At 43.6% G+C, this 23511-nt stretch overlaps 1 protein-coding gene across 1 annotated transcript; it reads right to left on the reverse strand.

Annotated features, from left to right (window-relative positions):
- Positions 1 to 9024: 9024 nt before the first annotated feature.
- On the reverse strand, positions 9025 to 22162 carry LOC310781754 (translocating chain-associated membrane protein 1-like 1). Its single transcript, XM_083642371.1, has 11 exons — positions 22034 to 22162; positions 21113 to 21173; positions 20854 to 20972; positions 19723 to 19839; positions 19154 to 19212; positions 18224 to 18308; positions 17452 to 17522; positions 16513 to 16617; positions 15295 to 15438; positions 15052 to 15212; positions 9025 to 12815 (listed from the first exon to the last, which is right to left on the reverse strand). The coding sequence occupies exons 1-11, from the start codon at positions 22151 to 22153 to the stop codon at positions 12742 to 12744; spliced, it is 1116 nt and encodes a 371-aa protein (XP_083498497.1). The 5' UTR covers positions 22154 to 22162; the 3' UTR covers positions 9025 to 12741.
- Positions 22163 to 23511: the final 1349 nt, after the last annotated feature.

Genomic DNA, 23511 nt, shown 5'->3' on the forward strand with positions numbered 1-23511 from the left:
AGCATATAGAATAGCCTAAATGTGTGTGATTTGGTTAAAGAGATAGTTTGGGGGAATTTGACATTTTTTCCCAATTTCCCAGAGTCAGAAACTAATAAATGATAAATAATGATAATGATAAATGTCTAAATAAGACAGACATTTATTGATGCATTTGGTTTAGTCTGAAGTATGTCAAACAGCACTATCATAGCCTGGCTGAACCCGGCCTTCAACGTGACGTCACAGACGATGCCTGTAACGTACATTTCTTCATGACTGATAGTAACCCTACATGGAGGTCACGTGACGTGGAGGCTGGGTTTACCATGCAAGACAGAGCCAGGAGAGTGGGAGGGTCCACACAAAAGCTAAAACCCTATCAGTTAGGGGACCCTGAGACAAAATCTTATCAAATGGGGGGGTCAGTGGTCTAATTTGTGTAACTTTAGGGGTACTCAGTTTGAAAAAGTTGAGAAAAAGGTTCAATTATCTTGTTCAAATCCTTAAAATGACTTCCCCTCCTTCTGCCTCATTAAAAATTCCACAGCACCCAATCAGGGTTATCTAGAACATAACTAGCCAATCACAGCATACACACAAGCTGAATACTGGACAGTGATTGGCTCCAGTATTGGTGACGTCACAAATCATGCTCATTGAAAATCGCCTTCAGTGAGCTCAGAGGAACTTTGCACTTTCAGCAGACGATTGTGAAACCAGCTTTCAAAGCGTGTCAAACTCTGCACAGAGAAGCTCAAACATCCAACTGAAGGAGCAAGTTTAGGGGTCTTTCAAGGTCAAAAATGGTACACTAATTCATGTCAACCCTTCTAAAATAGTTAGTGAGTGTGGGCAGAAGAAGACCGTGCATTGTTTTTCCAGCACACTGTATTGAGACAGTAGCTCCGTCAAATTTAGGGGACTGCGGAAACAGTTGGGAGGGTGAGAGATGAACAGGGAAGCTGTTTAACATTCCAAACAGGTAGGGAGGAGGATTCAGGAGAGTAGTGGAGCAGCTAGCAGCACACACACACACATACACACGCACACACACATACACACACACACACACACATACACACAGGTGTGAGACACATGGGTGTATGGAGAGAGGGAGGGGGCAGCTCACATGTAGAAAACGCTGTTACACTAACAGATTGTGTACTGTGTGCGTGCGTGCGCGCACGCGCACGCGCGTGTGTGTGTGTGTGTGTGTGTGTGAGAGAGAGCGAGAGAGAGAGTCAGTAATTAACCAGGTAAATAAATATGGTTTGCTCCAGGTTTAATGTTGAAATGTTTTATTAATAATAATAATAATAATAATAATAATATAGTAATATTGAGCACACGTTGACTTGTGGGATGTGTTGAAATGTGGACGAGAGCAGAGTGCCAGGAAGCCGACATCTTTATGCAGATCCAGTAGGTAACCTGGACTATGTAGAACAGTGGTCCCCAACCTTGGGGTCGCGACCCTGAGTGGGGTCACCTGGAATTTCTTCAACAAAAACACACAAAAAGCTGAATGGAGTGGCTCATGTAAGGAGCATCAAACTGTGTTCAAAAGAGAAGGAGATATAATATATAATATAATATAATATATAATATAATATAATATAATATAATATAATATAATAAGGAGATTAATATATATATTAATATACAGAGGTAAGACATAAACAATGCGGGACAGCACAGATAGACCGATAAGGAGGAAAGAGAAAAGAACACTGGGGGATTGAAAAGACAGTGACGATGAGATTGAAGTCGAGTTATGGAAAAGAATACGTTTGTAATAAATCCACCTTATTGTCCTCCCAGACCCAGTCCCAGGTGAACGATCAGCGTTCTGCCTCCTGTGTTGTTGGTGCTAAACGCACCTCAGCACCATCACCCAATACCAAATCAATACAACGTGATAGGAGAGATGGAGCAGAAATGGGGGCTAGTTGTAGAGTCAGAAGCCTCGAGGGAGGATGAGGTTGCCAAAAACAAAAGCCAAAGGTGTGGTAACAGGTGAGAGAGGGCTGTCAGGGCACAAGCTGAGTCTTTACAGACACTGTTACAGGACTCATGCACTCATATCCATATTCCTTCTCTATATATTTGGGTTGATTTGTGTGTTTTGCAGTGTGAGTGTTGCACAGAGGATATCAGTGATTCCAGGCACATCCCTCCATGCTGACGGTCTGGCTGAGGTCTTCAGCTGCCCTCTCTCTCCTCACGCCTGCTGCCACATGCCGCACGGTTTGGGAAGGTCCTGCAAACAGCTCCAGGCAACAAGGACTGAGCCCCAGAGCCCCAGAGCACTGCCTGACTGATTTATCAACCCTGAAACACACTAAGCATGTAGCAATGTTCAGAAAACACACACACACCATCCTTATCTTGTCTCCCTATTTTTTTTATTAATGACAATAACAATAATGATAATACCAATATTTCTTTTTTATGTATTTTGCCTCTTTCCAGGCTGTCATTACTTAATTTGTTATTATTTGTTCTTAATTGGCTTGCCTGGGTAAATAAAGGTTTAAAAAAAAGACACACCCCCACCCCCCACACACGCATGCAAATGCTAAATCCATAACGGAGGTTCAATTGGAAGGTATAGTTGGTGAATGAGGAGTGATGCTGCCACCTCTCTTTCTCCTCCTCTCTCCTGCAATATCTCGCTTTCCTGTGTGTGTGTGTGTGTGTGTGTGTGTGTGTGTGTGTGTGTGTCTCTCTGTCTTTCCTCTCCTCATCTGGTTTATATATATATATATATATATATATATATATATATATATATATATATATATATATATATATATATATATATATATACCGGTATATACATACATATATAAATGTATTTCACTCTGGTCCACATAGCTTCTTTATTTGCAAACAGCTTTTCCTATCGCTTCCTCTCTTCTGGTCTCTACCCTCATTTGCATTGGCTGGCTCGGATGGACACCGACAGGGCTCTGCTCACCTCTGTGCTTCACTCTCACACACACACACACACAGACACACACACACACACACACAGACACACACACACACACACACGCACACACACACACACACACACACACACACTCTCTCCCCTCCATCATCATAAGGGCTCTTCTATTCCTCCGTCTCTTTATCTGTTTGTCTCTCTCTCTCTCTTTCTCTCACTTCCCTCGCCATTCTCTCTGTTCTCCCGTCTGGTTCCCATCGGCGTGCCTCTGATCCGTCCAGATGTTTCTACCCCTGCTCCACTCTGTCCTTCATCGGCCTCACACACGCACACACACACGCACGCACGCACACACACACACACACACACACACACACACACACACACACACACACACACACACACACACACACACACACACACACACACACACACACACACACACACACACACACACACACACACACACACACACACTCCCCCTCATGTCTGCTCGCTCACAGAAGAGCCTTGAGGTCATGGACGTCTTCTCAGATCTCCTCGCTGCTTCATGGAAGAAAACCTGGGCTGGGCGAGAGCAGCTGCTGCCCAATTTGCTCATTTGAGGCAATCAATGAAAAGAACAATGAAGGATGACAATATACTTCCAAGAGATTACACACACACGCATGCACGCACACACACACACACACGCATGCACGCACACACACACACACACACACGCGCATGCACGCACACACACACACACACACACACACACACACGCATGCACGCACACACACACACACACACACACACATGCACACAACCAGTCCTGCTAATTGTTGGCTATTAGTCTGCAAGTCTGCTAGGATTACATGTCTTATTAAATACAGAATTTCAAATGAGCTACGTTAAATAAGAAAGTACTCCCCTTTTAATGAAGCCAATTTATATGGAAATTACACATAATACTGACGATTCAGCCGCAGATTGATCCTCATCGGATGAAGGGGAGGAATTCAGAGAAAAAAAGGAGCGGGAGAGTGATTTTTCTCCTCGCCTTAGAGCGCCTCTTGAATTCTGCAAGTTCACAGTTCACTTTTCACACACACACACACACACACACACGCACACACACACACAGGGTTCAGGTCACGTATGTTTGGGTTAGGTCAGGGGTTCGTGACCCTACTTTGACGTCGCAAAAATCTAGGGACCAGCGACATTCAAATTCCGGTCATTCATCAGTGATGTCACATAGTACGCTTCTTTTTCCCCGCAGAATTCTGACTTTAATCTGAGATTTCTGACTTTAATCTCAAAACTCAAACTTTTTTCTAAAAATTCTGACAGTAAAGGTCCTTACACATCAAGAGTGATGGGAATATACAGCACAAAATTGCGATGCGAGTTTTGACCCACCTGTCAATCACAGCCACAGATGTGTACACGTCGGAAGCGAGTTTCTTAAAAATCGACCGTGGTTCGGAAAAATAAACGCCGCAATAACGCTCAGCGAAACTTCGCCGTTGGTATGCACGGTTGCATTGACTGATATAGGTTTGGAAAATATTATTGACGTGCGAATTAATCGGACGAAAAAAACGCTCCCGATGTGTAACGACCTTAACTCATAATTCTGACTTTAATCTCATAATTCTGACTTTATTCTCAGAATCTTGATTTAAAGTTATAATCTCAAAGATTTTCATCTAAATTTAATTAAGAGTCACTCAACAATGTTGATTGAGGCTATGGTCCATTGATGGAAGCCGTTGCAGTATATAGTGATATTATGTGACATTAGTAATGTCACATAATGCAACACTGTTTGGATGTCACCTGCAATTACCACTCATTGCCATAGGTGTCACCCAAGAGAACAAAACTGAAATCTGAGAGATTATCACTTTAAACTCAGAACTTAAAAAACAAATCTCAAGTGACCCAAATCATCTTCGGTAGTATTAAATTGTGTCTGGTGTCTATTTTTTTTTATTTTTTATCAGGCGACCCTATTCGAATTCCAGGCGACCCCACTTGAGGTTGCGAACCTAAGATTGGGAACCACTGGGTTAGGTATATACAGCCATCACTGTGTGTGTGTGTGTGTGTGTGTGAGTGAACTGCTGTCCTTGTGCTGACCCTGCAGAGTTCCAGCCTGCTCTCTCTGGTTCCCACTGATCCATCATGCTGTCTGATGGGCCGGAGAAACGCCATTACTCTCCAAACAACAGGACACATTAGCGGTGAGCTGCAGGTGTCTATGTGGCGTCCATTCCTCACCACCACACATGCAGACGTCACGTTTCTGTTTACACTGGCTATCCCTGAGCTAGGCTAGACGTCGTGTTTACACACTGCCCTGGTATACCAGTCAAACTGCACCGCGCTGTGTGGCTGCTAAATAAATACCTGCTTCAGTTTGTGGGTTGACTGCACTGTAGTCTAAAGCGTTGCTTCATGAGTGTTACTGTGTGAGAAGACATTGTTTCTGTCTCTCTCGCTCTCACTAGTGATTTATTAATGCAGGTCTGCATGCAGCTTATGCCCCTGCAGACTGCTTCTGTCCCTCAGGCGAAAAGCTCATCATTGCCCCCTGGTGGTAATTAGTCAAGAAGTAGGACTTGGCCACCACCACTTATTTCCTTATGTCTCTTTTGTCTCCTGGCTGACACTACTATCCTCATGTGGGTGAAAGCACGCATAGAAAAAATACTGACTTTTTTTTTTTGCATATGCCATCAAATATAGCCATGTAGTGAAATAGGTGGAAGGGAGTAATGAGTCTTGTGCAGGAGGCTAGAGAGAGAAATGTCAAAAAATGTCACTATTATAAAAATGTACTGTGTCTATGCAACTTGTTATGAAGTATATATCATGTACTTTTTTCTATATTGTATTGCTATATTTCTATGTTGTATTAATTTTAAGCAAGTACCTCCCCCTACACAGGTGGGGATGATTATTTTACCTGCATTATAAAAAGAGGCTGGTACCATCATTTTGCATGATGCTCTGATGAAGGCCCATGGCCGAAACGCGTCAGTCTAGCCTGAAATAAAAATGGAAACCTGAGCAAAAGTCTTGCATTTTACTTTTTGGAGTGCCGCTATTCTCACTCATCGAGTGATTTCTTCCTACTACTATCCTCATGTGGGTGAAAGCACGCATAGAAAAAAGACTGACTTTTTTTTGCATATGCCATCAAATATAGCCATGTAGTGAAATAGGAGGGAGTAATGAGTCTTGTGCAGGAGGCTAGAGAGAGAAATGTCAAAATCAATGTTTTGTGAGTGTTCGTGCTGTATGACTGACATTCTCCTTCGCTGCTTCTCCTCAGAGGTGCATAATTGATCGAAGTGAAAGCGCTCACAATTTACGGGGCGCTTTCAAATTGCCATGTGTTTGTGCGTTGCTGCCACATGGAGTTTCCATGGAGACAATTTAACGACTCTCAACCTGCAGGCAGTATGTAAAAAAAACATGATGAGATTAATAAGTTTGAATCATGAACAAAAAGCTTTATTCAAACATGAAATTAAAAAAAATAGTGACAAAGGAAAAAAAGAGCAGAACTCACAAGAATTTGCATAAATATATACCATCAGAGCATTTCAGAGACAACATCTTTGAAAAGGAATATATCGCAACACCTATAAACAAGCAGCAAAATAAAAAACAAATCAAGGAACAATGCTGAATGAAAGATCCGAATACGATAGTAACATCTGTGTACCTGCTGTGTGCAGGTCTTTTCCAACTGATCTCTTGGTCAAATGCATTCATGATTGTAGCCACCTAGAGGTCGTTGATACAGTTAATTCATTGCATGGCTATTCTGCATCAATTACGAAATGAAAACAAAATGCACACATTTTTATCAAACAAGTCCCAATTGATAAGAAGAGGAGAATTGATGTAGAAACAAGCCCAGGTGAGAAGTGTTACGGTGCTCTGACATGATGCAGAATATTCAGAAAGTGCATTCCTGTATGTAAGATTATACAGGCTAGTGGATCTCAGAGAGGGGCCATACTGCAGAGAGAGGGGCCATACTGCAGAGAGAGGGGCCATACTGCAGAGAGAGGGGCCATACTGCAGAGAGAGGGGCCATACTGCAGAGAGGGGCCATACTGCAGAGAGAGGGGCCATACTGCAGAGAGAGAGGGGCCATACTGCAGAGAGAGGGGCCATACTGCAGAGAGAGGGGCCATACTGCAGAGAGAGAGGGGCCATACTGCAGAGAGAGAGGGGCCATACTGCAGAGAGATGGGCCATACTGCAGAGAGAGAGGGGCCATACTGCAGAGAGAGGGGCCATACTGCAGAGAGAGGGGCCATACTGCACTGAGGCCCACATTTCAGAACCGGGTCGTCCACTGACCGTTCCATGACGACACCTGACGAGCGAGGGAAGCTCACAGCGGTGCAGAGTCTCTAGCCTTTCACCTAGAAGTGGGCGAGTAGTAGACCAGTGGTTCTCAAATAGGGCTTTCACACCGGTAGGGCTCCGTGCCGGTTCCGGTTCCCGAACCCAAATTTGAACCAAATTTTTCAGACCGAAAAAAGAATTGGTTCGGAATCTGAAAAGTTGGTTCTCAGCGGAACCAAAAAAATAAGTTTGTTTTTCCTTGGGAACCGTGACATCATCAGTGGGCGTGTCTCATTCTAGGCTGTGAAAACGAGCAGGAAGGAGAAGAAGGCAGTGACAACATGGAGAAAAATAATTTGCAGTGGTCTCCTGAGGAAACCAAATGTTTAGTGGCCGAATATATGTATATATATGTTTATATAGCCGAACTTGCGGAAGAGATGGCCAAGGCTGGGTTCAATCGAACGCCAGACCGAATAATTTAAAACTTAAAAAACTGAAGGACTACTGAATGATGTCCTCCCACTTTGGTTCCGCTTAAATTGGTGTGAACACGGGCTGGTTCACCAGAAAGCACCAAGGTTCTGAGACTCCAGAATGGGGCCAGAGCCAGAACCAGAACCGTGTCTGTCTGAAAGCGGTAAAAGGGGGGTCCGGAGATCCTTGAGGGGGTTCCAGGGGGTCCCCAGCAAAAAGGGTCATCGTTTTATTTTCACTAGAATTCCAACCATAAGTGACAGAATGTGTCACTATTTTGCTCATGAGTTTCATCAAACATCTAAAAGTGTGATGTCTTGTAGGAGCCTGGGATTGGGGTCATTCGGCCGCTCGGGTGCACCCAGTCATTGGGTTTAAGAAGACCTTCAGACCATTCCGTCTCTCTCTCCTCACCCTTTGTTCCGTTGGTTTGTTTCATGTATTTTGTGTTGTCCAGTTATTTCCCCTTAGATTTAGTTATATTTATAATTATTTACAATAATGTATTGAACTAAAACTAAGGGAAAATATCTAGACGACACAAACTATATTGAACAAACAAACAGAACAAAAAGGTGCATCGGTGAGGAGGGAGAGAGACCGAATGGTCTGAAGGCACCCGACCCCGACAGCTGACGGGGCCAGGAGAGTGGGAGGGTCGTCAGAAAATCTAAACTCTCATCAGATGGGAACCCTGTGACCAGATCTGATCAAATCTGGGTCTGTGGTCTAGTTTGTGTCAAGAGCCCGTGTCACAGCTGCCAGCTCAACCAACCAAAAAGACCGCTACATTCACTGCAGACCAACCAAAAAGACTGTTACATTCACTGCAGACAAACCAAAAAGACTGTTACATTCACTGCAGAGGTTAACAGCCTTTGGGCTAGAAGGTCTAAGCCAGTGGTTCTCAAATGGGGGTCCGGGGACCCCCAGGGGTCCTTGAGGGGGTTCCAGGGGGTCCACAGTCAAAAGGGGGGTCATTTATTTTAGCTATAATTCCATTCAAAAGTAACACACTGACTATTTTGGTCATGGGTTTCATACACTTTCTGTAATAAAACATCTAAAAGCATCAATCTTATTATCATATGGGGGTCCGTGGGACAAAATCCTGTCAAATCGGGGTCCGTGGTCTAATTTTTAGTCAGTTTAGGCGTCTTTCATGTGAAAAGATTTGAGAACCACTGGTCTAAGCGACCAGTGAGACTAGTAAGAGGTGCTGATTATGCTTGTACTTAAGTCGTATAGCTAGTATTTTGTTTTCCCTGTTTAATGTACCCCAAAGATTTAATGTGTATAAAAAAAAACACAGATGTGTGGATGACTGTGTTATTACACTGGTGTGATTTCCTATCATGTACTATGACTGGTAGCTGCAGTAGACGCCTGCAGCATAGTGTTAACTGAGCATCGTCATACAAGTGAGTTCACTTTGCTCTAGTAAGGCCATGAAGTTAAATAAATCTTTAAGCCAAGTCATTTTTGTTACACTCATACAACAATGTGTACCCACACTAACAGTTCAGCAAGCATCATTCTTATATATATATATATATAAAAAAAAACACAACTCATACCAATATGGATGCAAAACAAATATTCATACGTGTGTACTGAACAACAGTGAATTTCAACAGTTTCCCCCTCCCTCTATAAAAATAGCTTAAAAATCTGACACATATTTTGAGTACAGTGTAGGGTTAGGTCATCCATTTCTTTTTCCCTTTTACAACAGAGACAGTTCAGTAACAGGCTGGTACATAAATCCCCTGCTCCTCCTTCCCTCCTATGACACTGCCATACATACATACACAGGAGCTACTAAATCTCACCATGTCACCAGAATACCCAGGGTGCCTTGCAGATGTAGTAGCTCCCATACACGCACGGGCTTTAAAAAGACCACCACACTCCCAATAAGGAGCGGTAAAGGGAGCAAAAAATTGAATGGCATTCCCATCTCCTCTCCCGGCTCTAAAAACCTAACAGGAAAAAGACTTCCCAGTAGATAGGGCTTTACATGCACAGTGGTTTAGTAGTAGAGCAGGACTGGGGCCCCTGACGGAAAGCAGCAGGGCCACAGCAATGTCAGGATCACTGGAAACTGGTAAAGCAGGAAGGCCAGAACAGAACAGAAATCACAGAATCTCTCTCACACAGGACCAAGGGGCCATGAGGGGCGGAGACACTGAACACATCAACATTTAGTAACCGATAACCTATAGTATAGAGAGCTGAAGTCACGCCTGCCTCCGGATGAGGCACACGAACCAAGGGATTTCATCCGCCATTTATTTTTCCATCGAAATGCCATGAAATGTTTATTAAAAATAGTTTTACTACAAACAAAGCGATTCAGCTATATTTAGAATCAGGAGAGACCATGGGAGGACAGGGGTGTCAAACATGCGGCCCGGGGGCCAGATCCGGCCCCCCAAAAGGGTCCACTGTGGCCCAAAGGATGAGTTTGCAAAGTGTGAAAATTGCCGCTCGGCGACGGCAAGGCTCCAAGTCGAGGTTGCGCTGAACCATGCCGGGTGCTTAAGATAAACGGGAAAATTCTGAGGTTTTGTCATTTATAGGTTATTATTGATTATTGATTTTCATTGTCTGGCCCACTTGACACCAAATTGGGTCGCATAGGACGGAAAAAAAAGAAAAGAAATCTGACCAATTAAAACATTTTTTTTTAGCATTGTATGAAATGTCTATGGAAAAATAAATCCTGGGTGAAATCCCTTGGTTTGTATGCCTAACCCGGAAGCAGGCGTGGCTTTGGCGCTCTATAGTACTGTATGTATGCCTATCCACAACTCAAGGGTTTGACACAGAAGCATGTTGGGAAGTGAGAGCCGCCCACACCCAGTGCAACGAAAGGACAGGAAACACAACCAACAGGACGGGAGTCAATAAAACAGATTGTCACATTTCATGCTCTGCACACACAGGCAATAGTGTTTTACGAGACAAGCAATAATAATAATCATCATCGTCGTCGTCATCATCATCCAGACCCGATTAATTCCATAAACACACACAGTAGGCAAAATAATACAAACAGACCGTACACACACGCACACAAGTGAACAGACAGTACACACACATCTCCAATTTCAGCGTGGGGTAACTTAGTCTATGGGGTGAATAGCTATAGCTTGTCCCCTGATACACCCAGGAATAAAAAAGGCAAAACAAAGAAGGCAAAGAGAACAGAAGGAAAGTGACGTGGACCACTGACAGCATAAGGACACTTGAAGGAGGATTGTACCGTTTGGATTTAACTGAAAAGCAGTTGCTATGTAGTACGTCTGTCTTTGCTGGTTATAGCTTTTCAAAGCATATAAAATAATCGATATATCTGTAGTGTATGACAAAAATAAATAACTCAAAACCTCTTGCAGCAGTTGTAAAAAAAGGCCACTGAACGCTCGTGTGTGTGTTTGTGTGGGAGAGAGACACAAACTCAATAGCACAGGTAGAAACTAGCCATGAAGCCTGTTAGCTTGAAACCGCTCATGCATTTGACATTACCATAATACAAGACTGGAGTGCCGCCTCATTCAAACAATGTCCCGTCATGCCATTAATAAAGGTTTGACTGTATTCATACACTACAGCATCACAGGTTACAGTGTTAGCTTAGCTTCCTCTTGCTAAGTCTCCTATTAACCCACATGATCCCCTGCATTAGGCTGAAAGTGACCTCTAGCTAGGCTAGGCTAGGCTAGGCTAGTGCTAAACACAAACAAAAAGACTGTATAAAAGTGCCTCAATCCTGCAACGTGATGGACTTCATAGGCAGAGGCAAGTCAAATAATGGCAGTAGATGATCAAGGGTTAAGCGCAACCGGCTTCAGACCGCTATGCTAAATATAGCACAAGTATTCTAATCTAGAGCTATTCATTTAGTATCTTTTCACAAGGCTATCCTAAAGACAGTAGAATATCAAAGTGCTGTCTTGCAGAGCAAGAAAAGTTATATTTTTGGACGTGAGCCAGTTTAGCAGGTTTTGGCTGAATAAGGCCAAACAGCCAGTACAGATAGCCTGTGTACACTAATACGTTACATTAAAGTTACAATCCATAAGATTTCTGTTTTGTTCTCTTGGGTGACACCAATGGCGATGAGTGGTAATTGCAGGTGAGATGCAAAACAGTGTTATTATGTGACATTAGTCAGTTTGTTTGGCCATAGCAACTACCCGTAATGCTAGCAGAGACCGGGAAAAAGTAGCGTGTTATCCTACTTCACACGAGAGTTGTCAGAAACCTACATTAACCTGCAGAGTGAGTCTATTGTGTTAGCTCCGCCCACCCTGTGAACCTACAGTAACCTGCAGAGTGAGTCTATTGTGTTAGCTCCGCCCACCCTGTGTCACCACAGACACCAAGTTCATAGATGCCACAATACTTAAAATGCAAATGGACAATAGGCTCAATCACCATTGTGTTAACTCACTGTCAGATAGATAGTGGCTTAACAGACATTTACTTAGATGAACATCTTATGGATTATAACTTTAAGTTGCCCTGAAGTCAAAATTCTGTACTCAATGTAGTTAGTTATAATATCACACTTGCATCTTAAGGTATGGAAATTGAGAGTCAATGTCACGTCGCAGAAGAGCAACTCAGTTGAAAGTACCCGACGAGTGATCATCATTTTACACAAAAGGACACTTTGAAGAACTAAAATCTATCCCGTTAAAGCATCGAAACCAACTCGGCCCTGCCAGTGTCCCATCTGTAAAATGAATAATACAACATTTCTAACAGCAACACTAACAGTCGAGACAGTAACACAGAACTTTTTCAAACGGGACCTCCAAACCCCAACGGGACAGCTATGTAAGGTTTCTTAGTGCGCTTAAACGGTTGTTTTGTTTGGGAGCAGGAGTTTGGATTTGAAGTTGTGAAAAGATAGAATGTCACATTTGACAGAAGTCGCTCACTCAGTTTTTCCACTTCCTGCATCTCTACGAGGCTTTGGCTTTTCTGGCCCGTGGCGACGTCTTCTCCTCAGACTTCACCACGCCGTTGACGGCACCTCCTGACAACACAAGTCAATACAAAACAGCCATTGGTGAATAAATAACAACAACAGAGGAACCCAGGCAGAATTTAGATCTGGATGCTCAAATGTGCTTTCAGCAGTGTTGCAAAAAGATTGGCTGGCTAGATGCATGAAAGTAGCAGGAGGTTCACAAGTTTCATCACGATAGCTTCTTCCCAAGCGCCATCAGCCTCACCAACAAGGCCCGGAAACCCCTTCCGCCAAGGACCTCACCAACAACCCCCCCCCCCCACACACACACACACACACAAACTCACTACCTCCTCCTAAACTCAACTGAACTCCCCCCGCATAAAACTGGAACTCATATCTAATTTAATGCCTGTTTAACTGGGACTGTAAATTCATGTAAATTCTAGAGATGGGCCGATACCGATACTGGTATCGGTACTTGGCTCCGATACCGTACTCAAGTACTCGTATCGGTATCGGGAGAACGTCCCGATACTCTGGCCCGAGTACTCTGGATAGCTTTTCTACAATAGCTTTATTGTAGCTACATCTTCTTGTAATGTGTAAGGCGGTTATTAAGCCTAGCCTTGTCTTACTCACTTACTTGCACTAGCACTTGAACTGCTGCTGCCTAACTCTCATTGATGTGCTGCTACTTTTTTGACCTCAGCTAGGCCCCGTCTAGGTTATCTGCACTTGCACTGATACCTCGAACTGCTATCCTGATTTTATTGTTTTATGTGTTTTACATTGCGTACTTGTTTATGTCTTATTTTTAGATTATCATGTTGTGATTTTATGTCTCCCTAGTGATTTATGTCTGCCTTTATATGGTTTGCTGCAAATCAAATCGCCCTTCTGGGACAAACTAATAAATGAACTTGAACTTGAACTTGACCTCCTTGGTTTAAAACTCAGTGAAAGTTGTTTTATATTTTGTACCTTAATGTATTACAATTAATACAAAAACTCAGAGAGTTACAGAGAGAGTTACAGAGAGTGACTACTAAGCATTTATTTGACTGTTTACTATTATTTAACATACTGTTGTACTCAATTCTGTTTTGGGTTTTGGCTGTGCTGGTGTGTGCTGCTTAAAGAAGGTAAAGAAACTGTAAACAAATAAACAGTATCTTAAGAATCAGCAGTGTTATTATTTTCATTGTGGTAATTGAACATTACAGTATCATTAAAAGTACAAGGCATGACAATGAAACGAAATTGGGGGAAAAAAGGGGGGAAAATAAGTGGTTACTCAACAAAAACAAAAAGTACTCGTATCGGTACTCGGTATCGGCGAGTACCCAAAATTAAGTACTCGTACTCGGTCTGAAAAAAATGGTATCGGCCCATCTCTAGTAAATTCCCTGCACATTTAATGCCTATTTAACTTAGCCTGTAAATTTCATGTACATTCAATGTAAACTCTTATAACTCCGATTGTAAATCTCATGTAAATCCAACGTAAATTAATATTTATTATCCACAGAACACTCCTCCACTCATGTACATATTGTATATATTTACTCAATGCACTTGCAACTTTGTGATTGTCTTTAGTTATCTTCCTACTTCTTATCTCTGTATATTGATGTGACTGCTACGTTGCATACAGACACTAAGACAAATTCCTCGTATGTAACTTGCATACTGTGGCAATAAAAGTGATTCTGATTCTGATTCTGATACAATAGATCAATTGATATTTGCTGATATCACAAAGTCTGCCGCGATACGGCTTCGATTCGATTCAGGGGCTTGCGATCGATATGAGATGATATCATGCCCATTTAAAACACAATCATTACTTTTAGATCAACTCACAAAAAGCAACTAAAATATGATTGGACCATTTTCCAGACATCTCTTCCAGACATTTAAATGAAAAACAATAGATCTGTTGTTCACTATAATGTGCCACATTTCTCACGTTTAAGTGCAAATTATTTTGATCAGTTAACTTAAAGAGCCCTTGATGACCTTTCAATGATGAACATAAGGCATGAACATCTATGCTTCATCACCTTGGATTAAGGCGCACGACGATATGGCGTAAACTATATCAATGTTTTCACTTTTGATTGATACACGATATGATATCGATGATGTATCGTCCCACCCCTAGAAAGTAGTGAACAAACAGCGTCACAATTTTAACAAGCAAATTGCAAGTGCGTGAAGCGAAAACTGGACATTTTCTAAAGAAAGCACTGTGCCAAAGTGGAAGACCGACCAGAGGATGAAGCTCCGGCTCACTCACCCCTTGCAGGCTCCCTCTTGTGAGGCTTGCTCTTTGGGCTGACTGCCTTCTTCTTGGAGGCCTGGTTCTGGCTGTGTTCCCTCCACTTTTTCAACTGGAAGTTAATGAATTTCCACATCATCCAAGCCTGCGTCAGGCAGATAGCTGCCAGACAAGTCATCCTAAAGGGTGAGGAGGACACATTTGAAAGACACTACTGACACTACTGTCATCTTAACGTTTACATTTAGTAGGCTGACTTGCCTGATGGTGAGCACATTGAAGTTGCCTTCCGCCAGCGAAAAGCCCTGGTTTTGCGTACGGGGAAGCCCAAAACCAAAAGTCAGAACGGAGAGGGTGAGGGTGAGGAGGCGGGCGATGACAAAAAGTAACGCCCACAGAGTAAAACTGCAAAGGGAGAAAGACACAGGGATGATTACCATGACAACATCAGAGACATCGTGCGGTCAGACCGGGAGGGTCAAACGAAACCATCCACTGGTATCATAAATGCTAAGTGAAAGAATGGCACCCTGCTTGTATGATAGGGTTAGGGTGGGGGGAATATATATACATATACATATATATATATATATACATATCTATATCTATATCTATATCTATATATATATATAGTGATGCTTCCACTTGCGATACATTGTCGAAACATCGGCGCCATATTGTGATACCAAATCATGACGTTTCCAAAATCATCAGATGTAGTCTTCCCTCTCTTACGTCACTTTATTCTACAAGGATAACCAGGAAGGCTGTTTTTATCCAGAACATCACCTCTTTAGATTCAGACGACTTTATTTATGCCTCCAGGGTGGAGATACAGGAGCATTAAGTGTAAACATCTCGCTACCTCCAAGCCATAAGTCATCTGAATTTGCACTGAATCATTTATGTATTACCTATATAGCACTTTAAAAGTGTACGCACTTTATGCTGCGTACGATGCTGCTGGGTACTGTGCCAGAATGTATTTATTTATATTGTGTGCTGCTTCATTGCTTTGTCTTTGTATGAGAGTGAACCAAGACAAATTCCTCTGAACGATGTCAACGTGGCAATAAATCTATTGAATCTTGAAATTATTGTCAACATTTTAACTTCACACGTGGAGCCATGGCAAGTAGCAGTCAGTGTGTGTTAAAGAGGCTCAATGCAGTATGCACTTTGTTCTACATTGTTTCATACAAATTTATGTGGAGAGAAAAAAAACATAATTCCTGCTTTTTGCCTTTTTAGGGTCATTTTCCCTCTTCGGGGGTACACACTTTATGATGTAAGGTAGATTCAATTTCTTGCAACGTATCGATTATTGCAGAACTACTGTATTGTGATACCATCGTTATCGAGGGCCAATTATCGTGAACGTATCGTATCATGAGTTACTCTGTGATTCCCACCCCCTATTGTACGGATCGACACATGCATTATGGGTAAAAGGTAAAAACATAGGTTGCTGCCAGATACCCCTTCTGCTTGTTCTCGTCGCTGAAGTAGAAGAGGCGCGAGGCGTGGAACAGCAGCTCCACCAGGTAGTGAGGGACCAGCAACACCAGGCCCAGTCGGTGCAGGCTGCAGCACACACACACAGGAGACAGACAGGGGGCGACACCACACAGAATTAGCCCGGGGTCAACGCGGGACACCGGGAAAGAGGAAGTCAACTCCACTGATAAATGAGAGCAGGAGGTGTCACTGGACGCTAAAAACAACCCCCAACGCATGGATGACAGGGATGGCTCTCCAACATGCCGTTCTGAAGGAAAGGAGATGAGCAGAAAATAAATAATCATAATAATAATAATATTAATTAATAATAATAATAATACAGAAACAATGGGGTGAAAGAGGAGGTCAGGTGATCTTTATGGGGTCGCGTAAGGACAATAAAGGATGTGCAAAGAGGTTGACGGGGCGAGACGAGGATCTATTTCCAGCCCATCACGTCCATCCTTTGAGGCACTGCATGAGTAGAGCTCTGTAACCACGCATCACTCTGTCACATGAAGAGGACCTGCCTCAGAACCACCGTTTCATATCCTGGTTAGCATTCGTTTTGTTCTGCTTAGAGAGGCTGACAGGCGTGTAGATCCTGATCGTGTCAGGCAAGATGTCCAAGTTGTCAATCACAGAAACGCACGCTAGGTTGACTCTCGTACACTTTTCCTGTGATTGACTGCCCTTTGCCGTGTTCCCGAGGTGATAATCTCCTCCGTCTATCTGGGTGGGAGGCTAAAATAAACCGTAAAAAAAAGTTACATTATTTGACCCGGGACTGGTTTGAAACTTGCTCGTGCCTTATAGGGGTAAATAAATATGCAGGAGAATCTGCTTCTCTTGCTCAAAAACGTCTTCTCTACTCTATCTACTGAAGGTAGAATGAAACGGAAGCGTTATTGGACTCACTTTAAGACGTAGGCACCAGTGATGTGCACAACATAAAGGCAGATGTAATAGAGCTGGCGGGGAATGTCCTCCTGCGAGGAGAAAAAAAGAAGTGAGAAAGAAGAGAGCTTTTGTTACTTTCTAACAGCAGATGCCCCCTGTAGCAGAACCTAAGGGGCTGTGTCCATCTAGCGTCTTTTCATCAGGTCCAGCGTCTTTTTTCACTTGTTTCCAATGGGGGGGAGAGCGTATGCGGGCGCACACGGACGTCTAGAGAAAGTGCGCTGCGCCCAGCGTCTATTTTCAGAGCGCTCCAGCGTTTTTGTGCGCCCGACTCCCAGCGCTTCCAGCTGAAAATATTTTAACTTTTCAGAAAGACGCTGGTGTCGGGTGCTGCTTTTCTGGCAACTTAATCATGGAGAAACTATCGCAACAGAGACAGAAAGGCTCAATTGTGGGAGCAGATTGGCTAGACACTTGATATTTCTGGTGAGTGTTGAGCTAAATCACTGTATGTGTGTCGTTTGCTAATGTTAGCTGTCAGCTATCAAGCTACTACCGCACTGAACTAACGTTAGTTTCAGACTGCTTCCTTGTATATTGTGCGCTGAGATCAGCGCTCCCCAGCGCACTCCCAGCGTTTAACGGTCGGAAAAAGACGCTAGGTGGACACAGGCCCTAATACCGTATATATATATATATATATATATAAACAAAGAACTGAAATATTAAATTGTATCATATTTCATGTCACGTGTTTCTTTCAAGAAGTCCATGTTGAAATGACCCTTACCTTTCGTACTTTTTGAAAGTACAGCTCAGGAAGTGCATGGAGCCAGTAGGCAATTTGACAAATGTAGAAGAACTTGGCCTGAAAACTGGACAGAGGAAGAAGAGAAAAGCCTCATTTCACCATATGGACAGAAGTTAAATCGTATGATATCAATATAGAATCGATGTTGTCGTTGTATGCATCTGTAGTTCTGTACCGTCGTAAAATTGTGACTTAAAATACACTGAAGACACTGACATTATATTACAACAGTGAGAAAATGTGAGGGAAGGTATCTTCCCAGAAAGCCTCATTTGGAAGCAAAACAGCATCAGTTTGGTTTCATAGCGCTTCTCACTGATCCTGACATCCGAAAGGCGTTTACAGACTCGTCCGTCAGAGCCTCGCCCCGGCCTCCCCGCATGACGGCGGGTGGACGCCGTCATGCGGGGAGGGGACGCCGTCGGCTGACGGGGGCTCCTCCAAAATGTAACTCAGCGGCGACTATACGTGCGTGACGTCAGCTGCACGAGAGTTGTGATTGGCCGTTGCCGGGGACACCGGGACACGGAGTCAAATTATGACGACGATAAAGAGGTTAGTAGCAAATCCGAATCATTTTCCTTTGTGTGCCAACCTCTCCCTACTGCATCGATTCTAAATAGCTTCTGTGTGTGTCGGAGGTTTACTGCAACCAACGTGCTGACTGACGTCCGAGCATGTAGGGCTCGCTGGCGCCGGCAGACGGCGAGACGGCTCCAATTCGAGGCGGACGGACGAGTCTGTTGTGGCCTTAAAGATGAAGCTGAATAGACTGAAAACAACACATAGTGCATTGTGCATTATTAAAGCTGAGAAAAACATGAGAAACTAGAGGGCACTCCGCCATGGCATGTTACGTGAATCTGTTTTTGTGATAATAAATAGATAAATAAATAAATATTTACTTACACCATGTGTGTGTGTGGGTAACCCTCCCATAGGAAAGTAGGATTTGTTGCAAATTCCTCCTAGCAAAGAAAAAGAGACAGTGCATAAGTGTGAGTGCAGACAGTGCAGGCTGACCCAGCATGCTGTGTGCCCTCACACAGTGCAGGCTGTTCCAGCACTGTCCCAGCTGTGTGCCCTCAGACAGTGCAGGCTGTCCCAGCTGTGTGCCCTCAGACAGTGCAGGCTATTTCAGCTGTGTGCCCTCAGACAGAGCAGGCTGTTTCAGCTGTGTGCCCTCAGACAGAACAGGCTGTTCCAGCTGTGTGCCCTCAGACAGAGCAGGCTGTTCCAGCTGTGTGCCCTCAGACAGTGCAGGCTGTTCCAGCATGCTGTGTGCCCTCAGACAGTGCAGGCTGACCCAGCATGCTGTGTGCCCTCAGACAGTGCAGGCTGTTCCAGCATGCTGCGTGCCCTCAGACAGTGCAGGCTGTTCCAGCATGCTGTGTGCCCTCAGAGAGTGCAGGCTGCTCCAGCATGCTGTGTGCCCTCACACAGTGCAGGCTGTTCCAGCATGCTGTGTGCCCTCTTACCGCCGTCAGGATGCTGCAGCCCCACATGAAGGAGAAGAAGTAGAAGGCAGCGAGCTGTCCAGACTCATTGAACTTGCTGTGTTTGGTTTTCGACAGGTGCAACCGCCGGTTCATTTTCTGAAATTAAAACAGAACATGACACTAGGGGAAAATGATAATATACAAGTCGATACTGGTGACATATTATTTCATGCATAAATATGGCATATAAAGGGTGTCTTTACGGCTATATGTCCATTTTATTTTAAGAAAAAAGCTCACATTTATGATTTGTTCATACTTCCCAAAAAAACAGGTGATTCCCTCTTCAAACTATCACCATTTTTGCCAGCATTTAACTTGAATAGTATTGAATGAAGTCTTTCATTTGTTAATGCATTATTACTTTTATAAAATGACGTTACTTTATTCAATAGTTGTTATTTCGTTTTCAAAACAAGAAAGGTTATAAAACTATTTCATTTATGACGAAAAAGAGGATGAGGATATTGGACAACCCTGCTGTTTACGACTCTCACAGCTCAAGAGTGCAAATCACTGTGCAGGTTTTCCACTTGATTCCACTTGCGCAAATGTCATAAGTGCAGTCTTACTTTCATTTGAACCAAAGATGTGTACAGACAGCACACAGCACACATGTGTACAGACAGCACACATGTGTACAGACAGCACACATGTGTACAGACAGCACACATGTGTACACAGACAGCACACATGTGTACAGACAGCACACAGCACACATGTGTACAGACAGCACACAGCACACATGTGTACAGACAGCACACATGTGTACAGACAGCACACAGCACACATGTGTACAGACAGCACACAGGTTGCAACGTTCCATCAGCCATTATAATATGCTTGAGTTCTTATGAAAATCTACGCTGTGTACGAACTGATGACGAAGGAGAGATTGTCCAGCCCTCTCTCTCTTTCACTCGTACTCCCACTGACATAATGACTCTCTCGCAGGCTATATTCAAATAACCCAGCATTCATTTCCATATCCTCTCCCTACACACATTCCTGCAACAACCACAGGAGTCTAGCACCACCCTGTTTAAAAGTGTCAATACAGAGATGACCAGAACCAAATAAACAACCGAGCTTGGATGTCAATATACTCACGTCGAGAATATATTCCTGTATCAAGGCGTGGAGTATGACGGCGATGAGCAGGTAGAAAAACACGGTGGCCACATCTTTAGGCCCATACTGGTAAAGGTTCACTGGCTCAACCTTCTCGTCTGAAAAAGAAAGGGGAAAAACAAAATTGCCTAAAAGCGATAGCTCAAGAAAAACAAAGCCATGATGAGGAGGATTTATCCAGGTATCAAGTAAAAAATACTGAAATTAATCAATCTTGGATCTATGAAGTTCAGCTCACCAAGAGCTTGTGTTACGTTGTACTGGACGGTGATGAACATGATGGCAAACTTTGCTGTCACCTATAAGAAAAGGAAGAAAGGGGGATCAGCTGACTGATCGTGACTCAGAGGAAAATGCAGTCACTGGGTTACATGGCTTACAGTGGAAGGCAGGCAAAGCCAGAACATTGAATTAACTGGATGAAGAAGCCTGCTGGAGATTCTACGCCCATAAACTGTCATGGAGGATAGCTACATTTCAATACAGGTGTAGGTAGGTAAGTACATATTATGTGAGGAGGACTGGTGTGTCAGAGTTTAGTTTGTTTATTTCACTACCATTACCACGATGAGACTGTATAAGGACGACTATTTTCACCATATATTTCATTCTACCCACTCTTGATTTCAAATCACCTACAGACATTTCTTATTCTGCACCAGGTCATATCTGACACAAGATCTTCTCTCGTGAGGTTTCCTTGGGATTAAAACGTATCGAATGGGGATCTGGTGACTGACTTATTTTCTTTATGTTTTTTTTGCAGGTGCAGACTGTGCCATGTGCGTGTTGGATTTGGTGGGGACTGGAAAGTAAGGAGGATAGCTATCTTGTTTCATTTAGACGTGCTACTAGCCAGATAAGGTGTAGTTAGCTTAATGGTAAAGCATGCAGACATATAAGCCAGGCATGCATCGATTCCCTCTTGAGGCAATGCACTGGCTGACTGGCCAAAAAGACTTGTTAGCTGTGCTAGTGGGCCTCCTCACCATCCTCTCTTGGCAATCACTAGAGACACATGAGAAGGGAAGGAGACGCTAGCGCCCTGCCCCTGGAGAGCTGCTGTCATGTCAGCTAGTTAGCCGCAGCTAGCATCACCTAGCTAAGCACAGCTCCTGCACTCCTGCACCGTTTGTGGTGCTCTGCGAGCACACCGTACCTCGAACATCAGGCCGAGGAGAATGACCATGGCCAGACACGAAACCATATCTGCGTGGTTCTGGATCACGAACTCGTGGCTCAACACCGGCGGGCTCTTGTTCTTCTTGCGGAACCCCATGGTTGAACGACGCGGCTCTCCCTCCTCTGGCTCCGGCGGGTTGCCGTCAGCGTCACCACCGAGTCGAGCTGGTCCGCTTTCCCCGCAGACAGTGCCGCCTGGCCGGGCCCCGGCGGGCACGTCTCAGCTGATGATGTTGTTCTCCTTGGCTGTGCGCTCCACTGCAGCCAGTAAACACAGTGAACCGCTGCTCGTGTGTTTAAGAACAGTCATGAAGATGCATCGCACTAAACGCCACCATCACCACAACAACACCCACTTTTTCCTGCTGCAAGTCAGATGACGACGTGCCCTCCCACTCAAAGCCCATTCATGAACCGCCCATTACCATTGACGTAGAAGGAGAACCCGGGGCCCGTGCTGCCTTCAAGTGCTACTCGTAAGCTCGTGATTCCGAGATTGCAGATACGACTTGTCACCATAGCTTGCTTGTCACACATTCAAGTGACATCAAATGGGCACAGATTTTTTTTCTTCTGTTTTTTAGTTTTGGTGGCAGAATAAAGATGACACATGTTTAGAATAATGCTCACTAATATACAATACATGTTATTAATTAGCGAAAAGTTACAAAGACTGGCAAACAATGATATAATAATTAAATGCAGGATGCATTTAATTGTTGCATTATGCATAATCATCAAGGGTTGGCAAGGCTTTGGTACGGACAGATTAGCTTTATTTTAAAAAACTATAACCGGAAGTTACATTGTTTTTTGTAGTTAACTTTACGCGTGTTGCATTCAAAAGCAAAGCGAGAGCGAGTTGACAGTATGAGTTTGATCGTTTAATTGGTTTCTCATCATAACCTTAGCTCGGAGACGCCTTTGCTCGGAGTCCGAGGTCTCTATGGTTTGGGTACGTAACGTTATCTAACTAGCTAGCCAACGGTGTCTGGAAATGTCGACAGAGTGGAGAGCAAATAGTAAGGTTTATTAATTTGACTACTTCAAAGAAAAGCCCTCACCCCTTTGATGTCACGTTGCGTTAACGTATTTTAATTGCACCACATTCACTAGTCAGTCGAAGTTGTCAAAGCAACGGCAGTGCAAGACCTATCCTAAAAGATCATGTTAAATGTTCGCGAGGTTAGCTAGTCGTTCAAATGGGTTATTGAGTTGTTATCCTCCATATTTCAGGCCTGCGATTAATAAATGCTAATTTGCATGCACGCCACTGGGTCAACTCAGAACTGATACTGTTTAGTTTCTCTCCCAGTTCTATACGGGTTATTCCAACGGGCAAGTGTGGAAATAATGACCTGCCAACCTGTATAATTTAGAAAACAATTTCTTGAAACTCTGCGAACTAATTGGATGCAACCGAGTGTAATACATCCACCGAATTCAACGCTCGGC

This window comes from Poromitra crassiceps, assembly GCF_964638095.1.
Source record: "Poromitra crassiceps genome assembly, chromosome: 8".
Classification (NCBI taxonomy): domain Eukaryota; kingdom Metazoa; phylum Chordata; class Actinopteri; order Beryciformes; family Melamphaidae; genus Poromitra; species Poromitra crassiceps.